General features: G+C 40.1%; 3 protein-coding genes and 1 pseudogene across 3 annotated transcripts; all 4 read left to right on the top strand.

Moving 5' to 3' along the window:
• The first annotated feature begins 2,776 nt into the window (after positions 1-2,776).
• LOC139459701 (microsomal glutathione S-transferase 1-like) lies at positions 2,777-9,238 on the top strand. Its single transcript, XM_071241337.1, has 3 exons — positions 2,777-2,952; positions 7,167-7,243; positions 8,134-9,238. The coding sequence occupies exons 1-3, from the start codon at positions 2,836-2,838 to the stop codon at positions 8,375-8,377; spliced, it is 438 nt and encodes a 145-aa protein (XP_071097438.1). The 5' UTR covers positions 2,777-2,835; the 3' UTR covers positions 8,378-9,238.
• Positions 3,924-4,802, top strand: LOC139459382 (prion-like-(Q/N-rich) domain-bearing protein 25; the record flags this gene model as incomplete). Its single annotated transcript, XM_071240840.1, has 1 exon — positions 3,924-4,802. A coding segment is annotated over exon 1 (879 nt), but the record flags the coding sequence as incomplete, so codon positions are not given.
• Positions 4,833-5,844, top strand: LOC139459381 (prion-like-(Q/N-rich) domain-bearing protein 25). Its single transcript, XM_071240838.1, has 2 exons — positions 4,833-5,690; positions 5,812-5,844. Exons 1-2 carry the CDS (start codon positions 4,833-4,835, stop codon positions 5,842-5,844), a joined length of 891 nt encoding a protein of 296 aa, XP_071096939.1.
• LOC139459380 (uncharacterized) lies at positions 5,912-7,088 on the top strand (annotated as a pseudogene).
• Positions 9,239-15,055: the final 5,817 nt, after the last annotated feature.

Below are 15,055 nucleotides of genomic sequence, written 5' to 3'. Positions count from 1 at the left end.
TTTGCCTGTCTGCTCTGTACAGTTTTAACTGAGAGCAATGACAGGGTACGCACAAGGAAACCCACGAGTGCGGGCATGATGCTGACAAACCTTGAAACATAATCTGGCTGAACCAGGCTTCGAAACCACGACAATCGGTTTCTGGCGTGCCAAAGGGACGCAATTCTAAACAGCAAATTGCAGCACCTTACATGACGTGACCACACGAGCCCCTCTTGGCCGAAGGAGCCGCGTAGTGTATACCAACCCGTGAAGTAATGACGATGAGGATAAAGCTGTTTCAGGAATTGTTACAAAAAGTTTGAAAGAACAACTGGACACATTTGGCATTTATAAAACTATAAAAAATATTTTTCTTACAAGGGAACAATGTGTAGTGCAATATATTTGAGAGAGAAGATATCACGCTACAACAGCAAACTAAACACAAATACTGTAAACTACGGTTGTAACGAACTCAAAGGGACCACTAAGTTTAGTTCGTTGTAAGCGAGTTCGTTATAGACATATATACACCATAAACACAGCAAATGGCTTGGACAAAAAAAAAGGTTCGTTATATCCGACAGTTCGTTGTAAGCGTGTTCGTTATAAACATAGTTTACTGTACGACATTGACATTATGCTGAATATACTAACATTGACTTGGCAGTACATGTATTAATAAACATAATGATTACTACATACAACGGCTCACGTTCCATTATCTTTAGACTGCCAAGGGTCAACCCGATAACGCACATGGGACAGGACCCGCATCTCTCAAGATGCATCGCTCAGATAAAGTTGACAAACAAATGCAAGACGTTTATTTTTTCATTTGTACCTACAGCTGTTTATCATCCACCCTTATCAAATCACCCGTACCACGTATACATACGTTGCATACTAGCAACTGGTGAACTGCTATTCTTACTAAACTTCACTCATAAACACCTTTATCATCAATGGCTCGGTCAAACTATATTATATAATTCTGTCTAGAAAGCGCCACTAAGGTTACAACTTAACAAAGATAACAACTTTATCGTCAGTTTCATCAGTCAATTAGATTATCTGTAGCAGCTAGGTATAAATACGGACGACAGACAGTCACAAATCATTCTATGGCTGGACCCGTGAAGATTCCGGGATATAATAGGTCTTCAGCAACCCATACTTGCCGTAAAAGGCGACTATGCTTGTCGTAAAAGGCAACTAACGGGATCGGTGGTCAGGCTCGCTGACTTGGTTAATACATGTCATCGATCCCAAAATGCGTGGATCGATGCTCATGCTGTCAAACACTGGATTGTCTGGTCCAGACTCGATTATTTACAGACCGCCGTCATATAGCAGGAATATTGCTGAGTGCGGCGTAAAACAACCAAGCAAACCATTCTATGGCTGACTAACAAATTGACTATTTATTCACTCACGTCTTGTGTTGTTGTGTGGGTTGGTCGTGTACAGTTAGCTGAACTATCGTTGTAATAATAGTTTCCGACCTAATATGTTAACTATTAGATCGTCCGTTGTTAGATGTTGATGTAAATGAAGATATATAGCTCTGAACGATTTGTAAAAAATATTTTAGAATCAGCTGATTGTAAGAAAACGTGTGTCAAATATCCATAATACATCCTATAGAATAACATCAAATGGTGCATGTAGATCTGCTAAACGTGCCTACAGGAGAGCACGTCGTCAATTCAGACGACATAGAAATGGACATTCCAGAAAACAATATTGTACTGTTTGGAATAAATATAAGCAAACATGTGGGAGATATAGCTTTCAAGTTCGGCAACAGAAAGTGGATAAGGTACTAGTATGCGAATTTCCGGACAACCCTACAGAATGTTTGAAAGAGTTACGAAATATTAACTTAAAGTCATAAACCAATTGTAAACTTAATCCCGCCGATTGGTTAACTCATTTCAAAGATGTCTTCCAACTTCCATACTGCTGATATGGTTGAGAACTTAGCCAGTTCTGATACAGATACAGATATGTGTCATCATGAGCATTATACTGATATTGATCGATGTATTCTTGATGCCAATATCACTGTTGAGGAAATTATTGATGCAATTTATTCTTCTTTTTTTTTAACTTTATTTTTGTTGCATTTTTACACATGGGCTATACAATGTAATACATAGGCAGAATAGACAGAATTATTGTGTGGGAAACAAAAGATGACAAGATGACCAAAATTTGTAGAATTTATCGATACTATTACTTATGAGAGCTGTGTATTTTGTAAGCATGTAATATTTGTAAATCTCTTTTTTAAGAAACTGGGAGTTCGGTACCTTTTTTGAATATCTATATTTAAAAATTACGAATTTGCAAAGTAAGATAATTACATTTGTAGGATCGATGTGTCGCTGATCAGATCCAAGTAAAATTTATTCTCTTATGGAAAGTCCAAGGAGCTGGAATATTGCTGAGTGCGGCGATAACTACGATAAAGCTGAGTGCGGCGATAACTACGATAAGGCTGAGTGCGGCAATAACTACGATAAGGCTGAGTGCGGCGATAACTACGATAAGGCAGAGTGCGGCGATAACTGACAAACAAACAAGGAAATATTGACGATAATATATGTGCAATATATTCCTACGAATTGACATATTTTATAACAGAGGTTATAAAAAAAGGTGTTAGATGTAAGCATACATATCTAAATTTCTACCGCCGTGCTCGCTCGCGGAGCCATGAATTCACAAATGTGATTAAACCGGATATGTCCCCCGTCAGTACATGTGATAACAAACGCAGTCACGTGACCGTCCCAGAGCGTTCGCTGCAAAGTGTGTCAAAGTTGTTGTGTCGAGAAATCGTTCAACATGGCTGATGTGTTTGACAATCCCGTGTTCCCCTACTTTGCGTTCTATGCCACAGTGGTTGTTTTAAAAACCATGGCAATGAGTTTTTGCACTGTATTTCACAGATTGACCAAAAAGGTAAGTGCATATTTTGTTACGAAGCCTAAACCAATGACTGTGGCGGGGTAATCACGATAACGACAATAACGCCACACTTGCGAACTTTGACCCAGTATTCTACCACCGAGGATTTTGCTTGTTTTCCCCGTTAGAATGATGACCCGTCAACCATATATAGTCTATATTACATAAGGGAGACCAACAGTCACGCCGACATATTTAGCAACAACTGTCAGTGTGTGCGAGCTGCGGGAGGGCTCGGTTAATTGCAGACGTATTTGTGCAATGTCATCACCGTTATACCGTAAAACTGACAAAAACTGGATTAGCATGACAATTATTCTTGAATCGCAGTATCTCACTAAACTGAGAGAGATAATAACAATATCTGTAGCGCGTTACTTATTGTGGTGTTCAATCACATGTTTACCTCATTCTGAGTAAAATAACTCGAGGGGGCAGTGGGGTTGAGAACTGGTCAAAAGGGCCACAGACGCCTAAGTCAAAAGGGCCACATGAAAAAATATATTTATGAAGCATAAATACCATGCATTGTTAGGCATTCAACATGTGTGTGAAATTCCCAGTCTTATTAACTTGTGTCATCTGTGTATACTGATATCACCCCAGAGCCAAGAGAATTTAAATGGGGTGACATAGGGCTTAACGTCGCATTCAGGATTATAGCATAGGGGGTGTGTGCTTGCAGTATCATCCAATAATGTCTTTTAGTATGAAATGCTTGGGGATCGAACCCCCCACCTTCCGCTGTCCAGGCAGACATTCTCTTCTGTAGTCTGCTGCATGGTGAATTGTACACAATCTATTTCTCGTATCCATGACATGTACGGATGTTGGAATGATTGAAACTTATCAAATTGAATATATATATAAGATTAAATTATCAGATATATATCTGTTATAAATACAGTCTATAGTTGGACAGTCCATGTGAGATTATATTTATTGTCAAAAACAAAAGGCATCACATGTATTTTGTATTTGATTTTAATGCCTGGGACCCACAAAATATATTGCTGGGTCAAGTGTGTATGACAGGTCAAGTGTGTATGCTGGGTCAAGTGTGTATGTTGGGTCAAGTGTGTATGCTAGGTCAGGTGTGTTTTACAGGTCAAGTGTGTATGCCAGGTCAAGTGTTTATGCTAGGTCAAGTGTGTATGCTAGGTCAAGTGTGTATGCCAGGTCAAGTGTGTATTCCAGGTCAAGTGTGTATGCTAGGTCAAGTGTGTATGCCAGGTCAAGTGTGTATGTTTGGTCAAGTGTGTATGCTAGGTCAAGTGTGTATGCTGGGTCAAGTGTGTATGCCAGGTCAAGTGTGTATGACAGGTCAAGTGTGTATGACAGGTCAAGTGTGTATGACAGGTCAAGTGTGTATGTTGGGCCAAGTGTGTATGCTAGGTCAAGTGTGTATGCCAGGTCAAGTGTGTATGCTAGGTCAAGTGTGTATGCCAGGTCAAGTGTGTATGCTGGGTCAAGTGTGTATGACAGGTCAAGTGTGTATGTTTGGTCAAGTGTGTATGCTGGGTCAAGTGTGTATGTTTGGTCAAGTGTGTATGTATGGTCAAGTGTGTATGCCAGGTCAAGTGTGTATGCTGGGTCAAGTGTGTATGACAGGTCAAGTGTGTATGTTTGGTCAAGTGTGTATGTTTGGTCAAGTGTGTATGTATGGTCAAGTGTGTATGCTAGGTCAAATGTGTATGACAGGTCAAGTGTGTATGCTAGGTCAAGTGCGTATGCCAGGTCAAGTGTGTATGCTAGGTCAAGTGTGTATGACAGGTCAAGTGTGTATGTTTGGTCAAGTGTGTATGTTTGGTCAAGTGTGTGTGCTGGGTCAAGTGTGTATGCTGGGTCAAGTGTGTATGCCAGGTCAAGTGTGTATGTTTGGTCAAGTGTGTATGTTTGGTCAAGTGTGTATGCTGGGTCAAGTGTGTGTGATGGGTCAAGTGTGTATGCTGGGTCAAGTGTGTATGACAGGTCAAGTGTGTATGCCAGGTCAAGAGTGTATGCCAGGTCAAGTGTGTATGACAGGTCAAGTGTGTATGACAGGTCAAGTGTGTGTGCTGGGTCAAGTGTGTATGACAGGTCAAGTGTGTATGTTGGGCCAAGTGTGTATGCTAGGTCAAGTGTGTATGCCAGGTCAAGTGTGTATGACAGGTCAAGTGTGTATGTTGGGCCAAGCGTGTATGCTGGATCAAGTGTGTATGACAGGTCAAGTGTGTATGCTGGGTCAAGTGTGTATGCCAGGTCAAGTGTGTATGCCAGGTCAAGTGTGTATGTTTGGTCAAGTGTGTATGCTGGGTCAAGTGTGTGTGCTGGGTCAAGTGTGTATGCTGGGTCAAGTGTGTATGCCAGGTCAAGTGTGTATGTTTGGTCAAGTGTGTATGTTTGGTCAAGTGTGTATGCTGGGTCAAGTGTGTGTGCTGGGTCAAGTGTGTATGCTGGGTCAAGTTTGTATGACAGGTCAAGTGTGTATGCTGGGTCAAGTGTGTATGCCAGGTCAAGTGTGTATGTTTGGTCAAGTGTGTATGTTTGGTCAAGTGTGTGTGCTGGGTCAAGTGTGTATGCTGGGTCAAGTGTGTATGCCAGGTCAAGTGCGTATGTTTGGTCAAGTGTGTATGTTTGGTCAAGTGTGTATGCTGGGTCAAGTGTGTGTGCTGGGTCAAGTGTGTATGCTGGGTCAAGTTTGTATGACAGGTCAAGTGTGTATGCCAGGTCAAGTGTGTATGCCAGGTCAAGTGTGTATGACAGGTCAAGTGTGTATGTTTGGTCAAGTGTGTGTGCTGGGTCAAGTGTGTATGCTAGGTCAAGTGTGTATGCTGGGTCAAGTGTGTATGCCAAGTCAAGTGTGTATGCCAGGTCAAGTGTGTATGCCAGGTCAAGTGTGTATGACAGGTCAAGTGTGTATGCCAGGTCAAGTGTGTATGCCAGGTCAAGTGTGTATGACAGGTCAAGTGTGTATGACAGGTCAAGTGTGTATGCCAGGTCAAGTGTGTATGTTTGGTCAAGTGTGTATGCTAGGTCAAGTGTGTATGCTGGGCCAAGTGTGTATGCCATGTCAAGTGTGTATGCCAGGTCAAGTGTGTATGCCAGGTCAAGTGTGTATGACAGGTCAAGTGTGTATGTTGGGTCAAGTGTGTATGCTGGGTCAAGTGTGTATGCTTGGTCAAGTGTGTATGCTAGGTCAGGTGTGTATTACAGGTCAAGTGTGTATGCCAGGTCAAGTGTGTATGCTAGGTCAAGTGTGTATGCCAGGTCAAGTGTGTATGCAGGGTCAAGTGTGTATGCTAGGTCAAGTGTGTATGCCAGGTCAAGTGTGTATGCCAAGTCAAGTGTGTATGCCAAGTCAAGTGTGTATGCCAGGTCAAGTGTGTATGCCGGGTCAAGTGTGAATGCAGGGTCAAGTGTGTATGCTAGATCAAGTGTGTATGTTGGGCCAAGTGTGTATGCTAGGTCAAGTGTGTATGTCAGGTCACATGTGTATGCTAGGTCAAGTGTGTATGTTTGGTCAAGTGTGTATGTTTGGTCAAGTGTGTATGTATGGTGAAGTGTGTATGTTTGGTCAAGTGTGTATGTTTGGTCAAGTGTGTATGCTAGGTCAAGTGTGTATGTTTGGTCAAGTGTGTATGTTTGGTCAAGTGTGTATGTTTGGTCAAGTGTGTATGTTTGGTCAAGTGTGTATGCTAAGTCAAGTGTGTATGTTTGGTCAAGTGTGTATGTTGGGTCAAGTGTGTATGCTAGGTCAAGTGTGTATGCCAGGTCAAGTGTGTATGTTTGGTCAAGTGTGTATGTATGGTCAAGTGTGTATGTTTGGTCAAGTGTGTATGTATGGTCAAGTGTTTATGTGAGGTCAAGTGTTTATGTGAGGTCAAGTGTGTATGCCAGGCCAAGTGTGTATGTTGGGTCAAGTGTGTATGCCAGGTCAAGTGTTTATGTGAGGTCAAGTGTGTATGCCAGGCCAAGTGTTTATGTGAGGTCAAGTGTTTATGTGAGGTCAAGTGTGTATGCCAGGTCAAGTGTTTATGTGAGGTCAAGTGTGTATGCCAGGTCAAGTGTTTATGTGAGGTCAAGTGTGTATGCCAGGCCAAGTGTGTATGTTGGGTCAAGTGTGTATGCCAGGTCAAGTGTTTATGTGAGGTCAAGTGTGTATGCTGGGTCAAGTGTGTGTGCCCGGTCAAGTGTATCAATGTGTGATTGATGTTTCTTTGTCACAGGTATTTGTAAATCCTGAGGATAGTGCGGGCAGGGGAGTGAAACCATCGACACATGAATCAGTTGAGAGGGTCCGCAGGTGAGTGAAATAATGATTTTTAAGTTGTGAACTCATCTTTTTGTCTCGAAGAATACCTACAACCCTCTTGTGACACATGTTACTCGTATTATCGTATACTCATTAATGATATGAGGTATTTACATGTGTGATAGAACCAACATGGATACAGTCATGTCCCGGGATGTAATAACTGGACCCATCGTACGTATTACAACCCTGGTGGGCTGGTATGGCTGGTCTTGCATTTTGAATGGCCCATTGATATCAGCCTGGGTGGTAAGAAATTAGAGTTATGTCCCTTTGTGTGTCTGCTTGGCCACCTTCCGCGTGACAATGTCTTCCGAACAAGCTTTCCATGTTTTTACGGACATACATGGAATTTGGAGATGTTTTATGAATGGATACATGTTACAATTTGATGTTATGGTAAATGATAAAAAGGTTATTATATGGCAGTTTTCATAACATACCCCATATGAACCCTCATCCCCCAATATCAGCCCTCGTGCTAAGATGGTTGGATGATATGAAAACTAGCATATTATGACCTCTAAGTAAAGGGTGGCTTGTCTTCACAAACAAATCATCACAAAAAGATTTTCAAATTTTAATTTGGCCAGTAGAGGCTAGAACACAGCAACAATTATTCTATATTCTCCTTTATGTGTTTTTCGAAAAAGAATGTTTTAAACCAAAGAGCATATGGACTGACCACTGTCTTAAAGTTATTCATAGCAATCAGTGTAAAACAGGGATAAAATAGTAACGGGAACCAATAAATTCTAGTTTTATACAAAGCAACATTTCATTGATAATGATAAACTTTTAAGATATAATTTTAGTCTAATAGTAGGGTCTCATTAAACCTCATCCCACGTTCAACAAGCATTGGCCTTCGTCTGTTTCAGGTGCCATCTGAATGACCTTGAGAACGTCATCCCCTTTGTTCTGATTGGTCTGCTGTACACAGCAACTGGCCCAAGTCTCGGCTCCGCCCTCCTGCACTTCCGCATCTTCACAGGTGCCCGGATCTTGCACACCATCGCCTATCTGTTACCCTTGCCTCAGCCATCACGCGGCCTTGGTTTCATTGTTGGCATCTTAGTCACAATGTCCATGGCTTGGAGCATCCTGTCTAATTCTAAATATTAGCTCCCCCATAAACTGTCATACTGTAGGATGTAAGGCTTTGTAAAATGGTGCGAAATAATAAATTGATTGCTTTTATGGCCTTTAAAAGAGAACTGTGGATGAGTACCATTGTCCATGGCTCCAGTTGCAAGGCCTTTGTCCAGACAGGAAGTGGACACCATGGAATCTACCCTTTCTTCAGCAAACTCAGATGAAGGACTCAATCATTATGTGACTGTTGCAACAAATATAATAGTCAATAGACTATGTTTTCACTAACAAAAATGAATTCTTTGAGCGGCATTTAGAAGTGCTAGACATAAGAGATGGGGTATTTATGGATGTCAGCTGTATCCTTGCTCACGCTGTTTTTGACACAAACAAAACAACAGTACTGAGTCATTGTCTCACCCTTAATCAGCGATATTCATACTGATTCTGTAATGGCAAAGGATTTACCAAGAACTTCTTTTCCTTCAGACGATTTTGTTTTCAGAAAATTTGTTTTCATTTGAAAGGTGCTTTAAACCTGCAAATGTTTTGTTCATTTTCTAGGCACTAGTGATGTAACGATACGGCAATACAGTTTTGTATGGTGATACAAGTCCCACGATACAATACATAGATTCACAACCCCTGTATCGCAATACATGCAATACATTTCATTACAAGTTGTATTGTAAAACGATGGGAATAATAACAAACTGTTCAGCAACCAGTTTACACAGATTCTCTGGTATTTCCCATGTGGCTGTAAGTAGCATAACATCCCCTGTGTCCTCTAACCTATATGTTTCTGCCCTACAATATCCCATCTCCGCTCCATGAAAACTAAAAACAAATGATTCAGGGTTGCGATTCACCTGCAAAGTACTGTATCGGGATACGCCCATTGAATCGGGATACAAATCATAATGCACCCATAGTATAGAGATACGTATCGTATCGCTGCCCCACCGTATCGTTACACCTGCAGTCAGAATGTGACCTTCGATCAGTGGGGGACCAAATATTTGAGGCAATAAAAGAAAATAGTCACTGCATGGTCTGGTAAAGAATGTATTGTTGGTAAAAACAAACAGTGTTCTGTGGATATCTAACAGAAATGTGTAATTTGTGGCTGTGCCTTCACGGAAGGTTCTAAATTGTGTTGTATTATCACATCTGTGATATGTTTTTTATTAGATGATGTTAGAGATGTAAATTTTATTGGCTTTATTAAACGTTTGAACAGTGCTGTTTTCATTGTTTGATCAAATCATGTTCCATATGTGCTGCATATTTGTGTTAAATATGCACATCAAATCACATTACTGTAATTGTCCTAAAAAACGCTCCCGGCGTTTAGAAACTTGACAAAGAGGGACGCTTATTAAATCCATACACAAGTTCAAATTGTTTCAGTTCAAGACATCGAACTTAAATGAACAAACTGTCTGTTGGGTGGATGCTGACTTGCTTGATTATGTGTCATCATAGCAAATTGGCGTCATCTTCCTGAGGCAAGAGAGTTAACTGACTATAAAAGTCCAGTTTCCACCCTGGCCGAACTAGGCTGGAATTCCTGGGCTCGATCGTAGCGCCACCAGTGGTTATTACGAGTAATGTCCTTTCTATACCTCTCCTATTGACCAATCAGATTCAACCTCTCGTATCACTAGCATTTGCTTCAAACAAAACGGTGGCCCCCAGTCAAGACGATCTGATCGATAATCAAAATCTATATTGTGATCAAACGAGTCTAACATCGCAAAGTGCATCAAATCACGTGAGCACCTTGATTAAAAACATGAAAAGATATAGAAAATATTTGTTGACAACGAGTTAGCGGTGCACATGCTTTGCAAATCCTGCAGTCGACCGAACTATGCATGACACTTTACGAGCCGGATTTCGATTTCGGTGCGTGATTTTGATTGGACTATTCATAGACTCGTCAGTCCAGCCAAAATGTAACTCTATAATACCAGCCTAGTTCGGCCAGGATGGAAACTGGACTTTTATAGTCAGTTAACTCACTTGCCCCGGGAAGATGATTGGCGTAGTTTGTTTCCCACAATAGTATCCAGACTCGAAATTGAAACAAGTCTTTTTCTTAACTTGCCTTTGAATTTGCTTACTGCAATAAGTAATAGGAAATCTTTGTCAATACTTCACATCTTTGTATACACTGTTTCTCCATGTCCCATAAATACTTAAGGCCACTTGATAACATGTGCCAAACCCCTTTGCCTGTCTGCCCTGTACAGTTTTAATAGCAAGCAATGATAGGGTATGCACAAAGAAACCAGCAAGCAAACCTAGAAACATAATCTGGGTGAACCAGGATTCGAAACCACAATCATGTTTCTGACGTGCCAAAGGAACGCAATTCTCCCAAGCAAACTGCGGCACTTTATACGACTGGGCCACACATGGGTGAGTGAGTTGGGTTTAATGCCGTTTTTAACAGTATTCCAGTTACATCACGGCGTGTCAGCTTAATGTGGGAGGAACACCTGAAGTGATGAAAGTCTCAGACGATTACCACTTTGGTGAAACCCACGAGCACGGGTATGGTGCTGACAAACCTAGAAAAATAATCGGGGTGAACCAGGATTCCAACTCCGGATCATAGGTTTCTGGCGTGCCCAAGGGATGCAACTCTGCACAGCAAATCGCTGCGCCTTAGATGACTGGGCCACCTGTGCCCCCATCCCTCATGGGTGAAGCGACACGTAGTGTATACAAACCTGTGAAGTGATAAAGCTGAATCAGGAATGGTTAAAAAAAAGGGTTGAAAGAACAACTGAACACATTTGGCATTTATAAAACTATAAAAATTTATATTTTCTTACAAGAGAACAATGTGTTGGGCAATATATTTGAGAGAGAAAATATTACGATACAACAGCAAACTAAACAAAAATACAGTGACATTGACACGATGCTGAATATCTTGATACTGACTTGGGAGTACATGTATTAATAAACATCTACCTTCTACATAATTACTACATAATTACTACATAAAGTGGTCAGAACAAATACACCTCGGGTAGTACACTACTTAGATAATGCAGTAACTACTTGTATAACTGAAACAAGTTCAACTGAACGTGTAATAATACGTATCAAAATATTAATTGACACTGATGTTGAATATATCTTACAACATCTATATAGGAATAACATATCTGAAAAAATATATTCTTAAATAAGTATCAACATTGAATTAACATAATCAAGTAAAATTGTAGCCACCAAGCCAAATTATCCTGAAGTTCGAAGACCACAAGGGAGAGCACTCTGGTATTGTTGTCGGTCATATGGACATCCTGATGCTGTATTCAACCCAACACTTATCGAGTTTCAAATGGTATGTTGCAATGGGGATAAAGGGATGCCATTGCTGAGAGTAATTTTGTTGCATACGATATATGTTTTTTCCCCCATTACATTTCACAGAGCAACCTTTAATAGCGCTAAGAAGATTGTAACGTCAATGCTTTAATGACGTCTTGACAGTCGAAGCGCCAAGATTGCTTTTGGGAACAGCGAGCAAGTGTTGGCCAACAAGCGTATGTTGTTGATAGTTTCACATTTGTTTCAGTTTCCTGGACATTCCGTACAAACCCACCAATATTTGCAGCAAAAGTCAAGGAGATTCAGAAAGTCACGATTTTGATTTCTGACTTGAGGCTTCAGAAGCCATCAGTCTGAAAAGATGTTGAAACAGCTATAAACGATTCTGATTTCATGTTCCTGGACAGCATTGTGAAACAGAGTAGACCCTTCCAAACTTGTCCAAGTTTGTCAAATTATCTGATGTTAGTTTGCAATGTCAGTGTTTTATAACAAACTAACCTAAAAATGTCCTTTTATGCAATATTTAAGCTATATTACAGCAGACCATACATAATCACCCAGGGTACTGACAACCATCCAGGTCAAAATTCTTCAACCAACCAGATTTGGTTTGCCCATAATGCGCCAGGGTCTCACTACCCTGGAACCAGAGGCAGTGCACTCATTAGGTTGAATACAGTACACTGATATCACAATAAATAGGACGGGACCTTCACTTTGATTCTGCTTAAGTCTGGTAGAGTGACAAATAATCAGCAAACATTAAACATACAGCTTATGTGCACGGCTAGCGTTAGTGAGTGAGTGAGTGAGTTTTAGGGATCCACCAGAGATGGGTTTTTTTAAGCTACAGCTACAAAACCAGATATTTGTTTATTGAAGCTATGAGTTAAAAAAATTTTCGGAGACAATTTACTTTTCTGGATAAAATCCCAGCCCATTCTTTGACTTTAAGATGACATTATAAAAGGTGATTGTATTTTACTGATCAGAAGATAAGATTCCTTGCTTGAAGACACTGAAAACTAATGGGTCAGTCAATGAGATGCAACTAGTTCCTGTCTACTGAAGCCTTAAAGCTACCATGTGATATTGCTGAGTGTGCAGTTTTTGCACTTGTTGTAGTAAGGAGCTGGTGATTTAGAAAGTCAATGTTGAATTGAATTGACGAAGAATGTCTTTGACAATGAATTTCCACAATATTACAGCACAATTATGCAAAGATATAAGGAAGCGGGATATGAGATTCAGCGCCACTGTTCACTGGGGAATAAATAGGAATATTCCACAATGTACCATTGTTCATTGGATTACACTGTAGCAATGACTGGTGCAGCAATGCAGTATTCTGTGATCTCAGATCAATAACTTACTTGTTTAGTCATAAAACTACAGTACAAATTTAGGAAAGTAATTTTAGGTTTGTTTTAAAAAGTTGTTTCATTGAAAGAACAACTTAACATGTTTTCATTTTTTGATAGAATGATTCCATCAGAAAAAACATTGGTCTGGCAAGACAGTGTAACAAAACATACCAAAACATCCAACATATTTGACAGTGCATTGTATACAAGGGAGCCTTTTGTATTCCACATCTCTACCGGAGAAGAGTGGGTATTTATCTTATTTAAGTGTGTATAATGAACAAAAATGAGGTAATTTTCCTCCATTTCTTATTGTTCTGTTTACAGATTACTTAAGTTTGACCTAAAATAACTTAGGTTAGCTGAGAACAGAACATTGTATACAGATCACACATATAGTTTAGAAGTGAAACCCCTTGTACAGTGAAATCCTTGCGTCAAGATCCTGCTTATCTGGATATGACACTAGACATTACTCATCATGTCAAAATGAACTTTATTATCCAGAGCTCCAGATGAGCTTTTGGTGTTGTGGGTATTTTACCCATGCATTTGAAAATCATTGGGTATCAGTAATTTTATCTGCGTAATCAAATTTCTGTTACCCACTAGTTTTTACACATGTGGGTATTTAAGTTAAATATTTAAAAACACTATTCATCTAGTCCCTGCAAACTGGTGTCGTGTGGGTTCGAGAGCTTTATAGGACTCAAAAATACCACGATACTTCCACACGAATGTGTGATGGCAAATGATCATGATGTGACTGTCATCGTGGAGTTTGGCAAGGTTGACGGAATGCCCGTTTATAATTTCAAAATAAGTTTTGGTAATCGAATACGCAGGGTTACTTCACAATATTTTGATGATACGCACAAATTATATTTTTGTAGCGTATCTGTAATGTTCGTTGCGTATTTGATACGCTTGGATTATATTTTACTGCATATTTCTGCATTTCTGATGCGTATTTCACGCAGATACGCAGCTTATCTGGAGCTCTGATTATCTGTTCAATGTTTACGATCAATTAATATATAGGTTTATTCATAGTCAAACACCGTTGTGTCAAAGTTGAAAGGTTATCCGGGGTTTGCACAACCGAAAATAATGAAAAAAAAAGGAATATGCCGGCACCATGCTTTTTCTTGGAGGTAACAAAAGTTTGACACATCAAAGTTCGACACAATGGTAATACAGAAATTCCTTAACCTTGATGTTTTCTCACGAATGTCATCTGTATCAAAAGATCATTGGATATTCAACAAGTACAAATAAACTTTCAGTATGTCAGGTATTAAATTCATTTGGAAGATTCTGTATGTGTTTCCAGGTTAGCCTGTTAGACCAATCAAATGGCTTACTACATCACGGAGTTAGTGAATGAGTATGGTTTTACGCCGCTTTTAGCAACATTCCAGCAATATTACGGCGGGGGACACAAGAAATGGGCTTCACATATTGTACCCATGTCGGGAATCGCACCCAGGTCTTCGGCATGATGAGCGAACGCTTTAACACTAGGCTACCCAACCGCCCCCTACATAATGGAAAAACCAGGACTTTCTAACACTAGGTCACTGCTTAACAAAGGCCATCATCAGTACTTCCTGGATATGTATACACTACGTTCCTCCTTCAATACGTTAGTCTGATGTGATTTAGTTGTGACACATGTGTATAGTTAATCAGCTAATGAAACGCGGCTGTGTAGAACGGATGGAAGCCAATGAGCTCACACTAATACTTTATGAAACTAGAGCCGAGTATCACCCGGGATCTTGCGAAACATATCACATCACAACTGGTATCTACTGGTAACACGATACACCACATCTAATAGAAAGAAATGATGAAATCACTGAAATACATCTCTGAAACCTCGTTCTTTATTCATTTTTTTTTTTTTATCTAAAAAATTTTAACAAAGAAAACTACAAGAACAAAACAGTTTTGAACGAAGGGATGGTTATTAAATGTAACAGTG

This window comes from Haliotis cracherodii, unplaced genomic scaffold (assembly GCF_022045235.1).
Source record: "Haliotis cracherodii isolate W230 unplaced genomic scaffold, xgHalCrac1.p SCAF_13, whole genome shotgun sequence".
In the NCBI taxonomy this organism is placed as follows: Eukaryota; Metazoa; Mollusca; class Gastropoda; order Lepetellida; family Haliotidae; genus Haliotis; species Haliotis cracherodii.
Note: the sequence above shows the minus strand (reverse complement) of the source record. Positions and strands in the feature narration are given on the sequence as shown.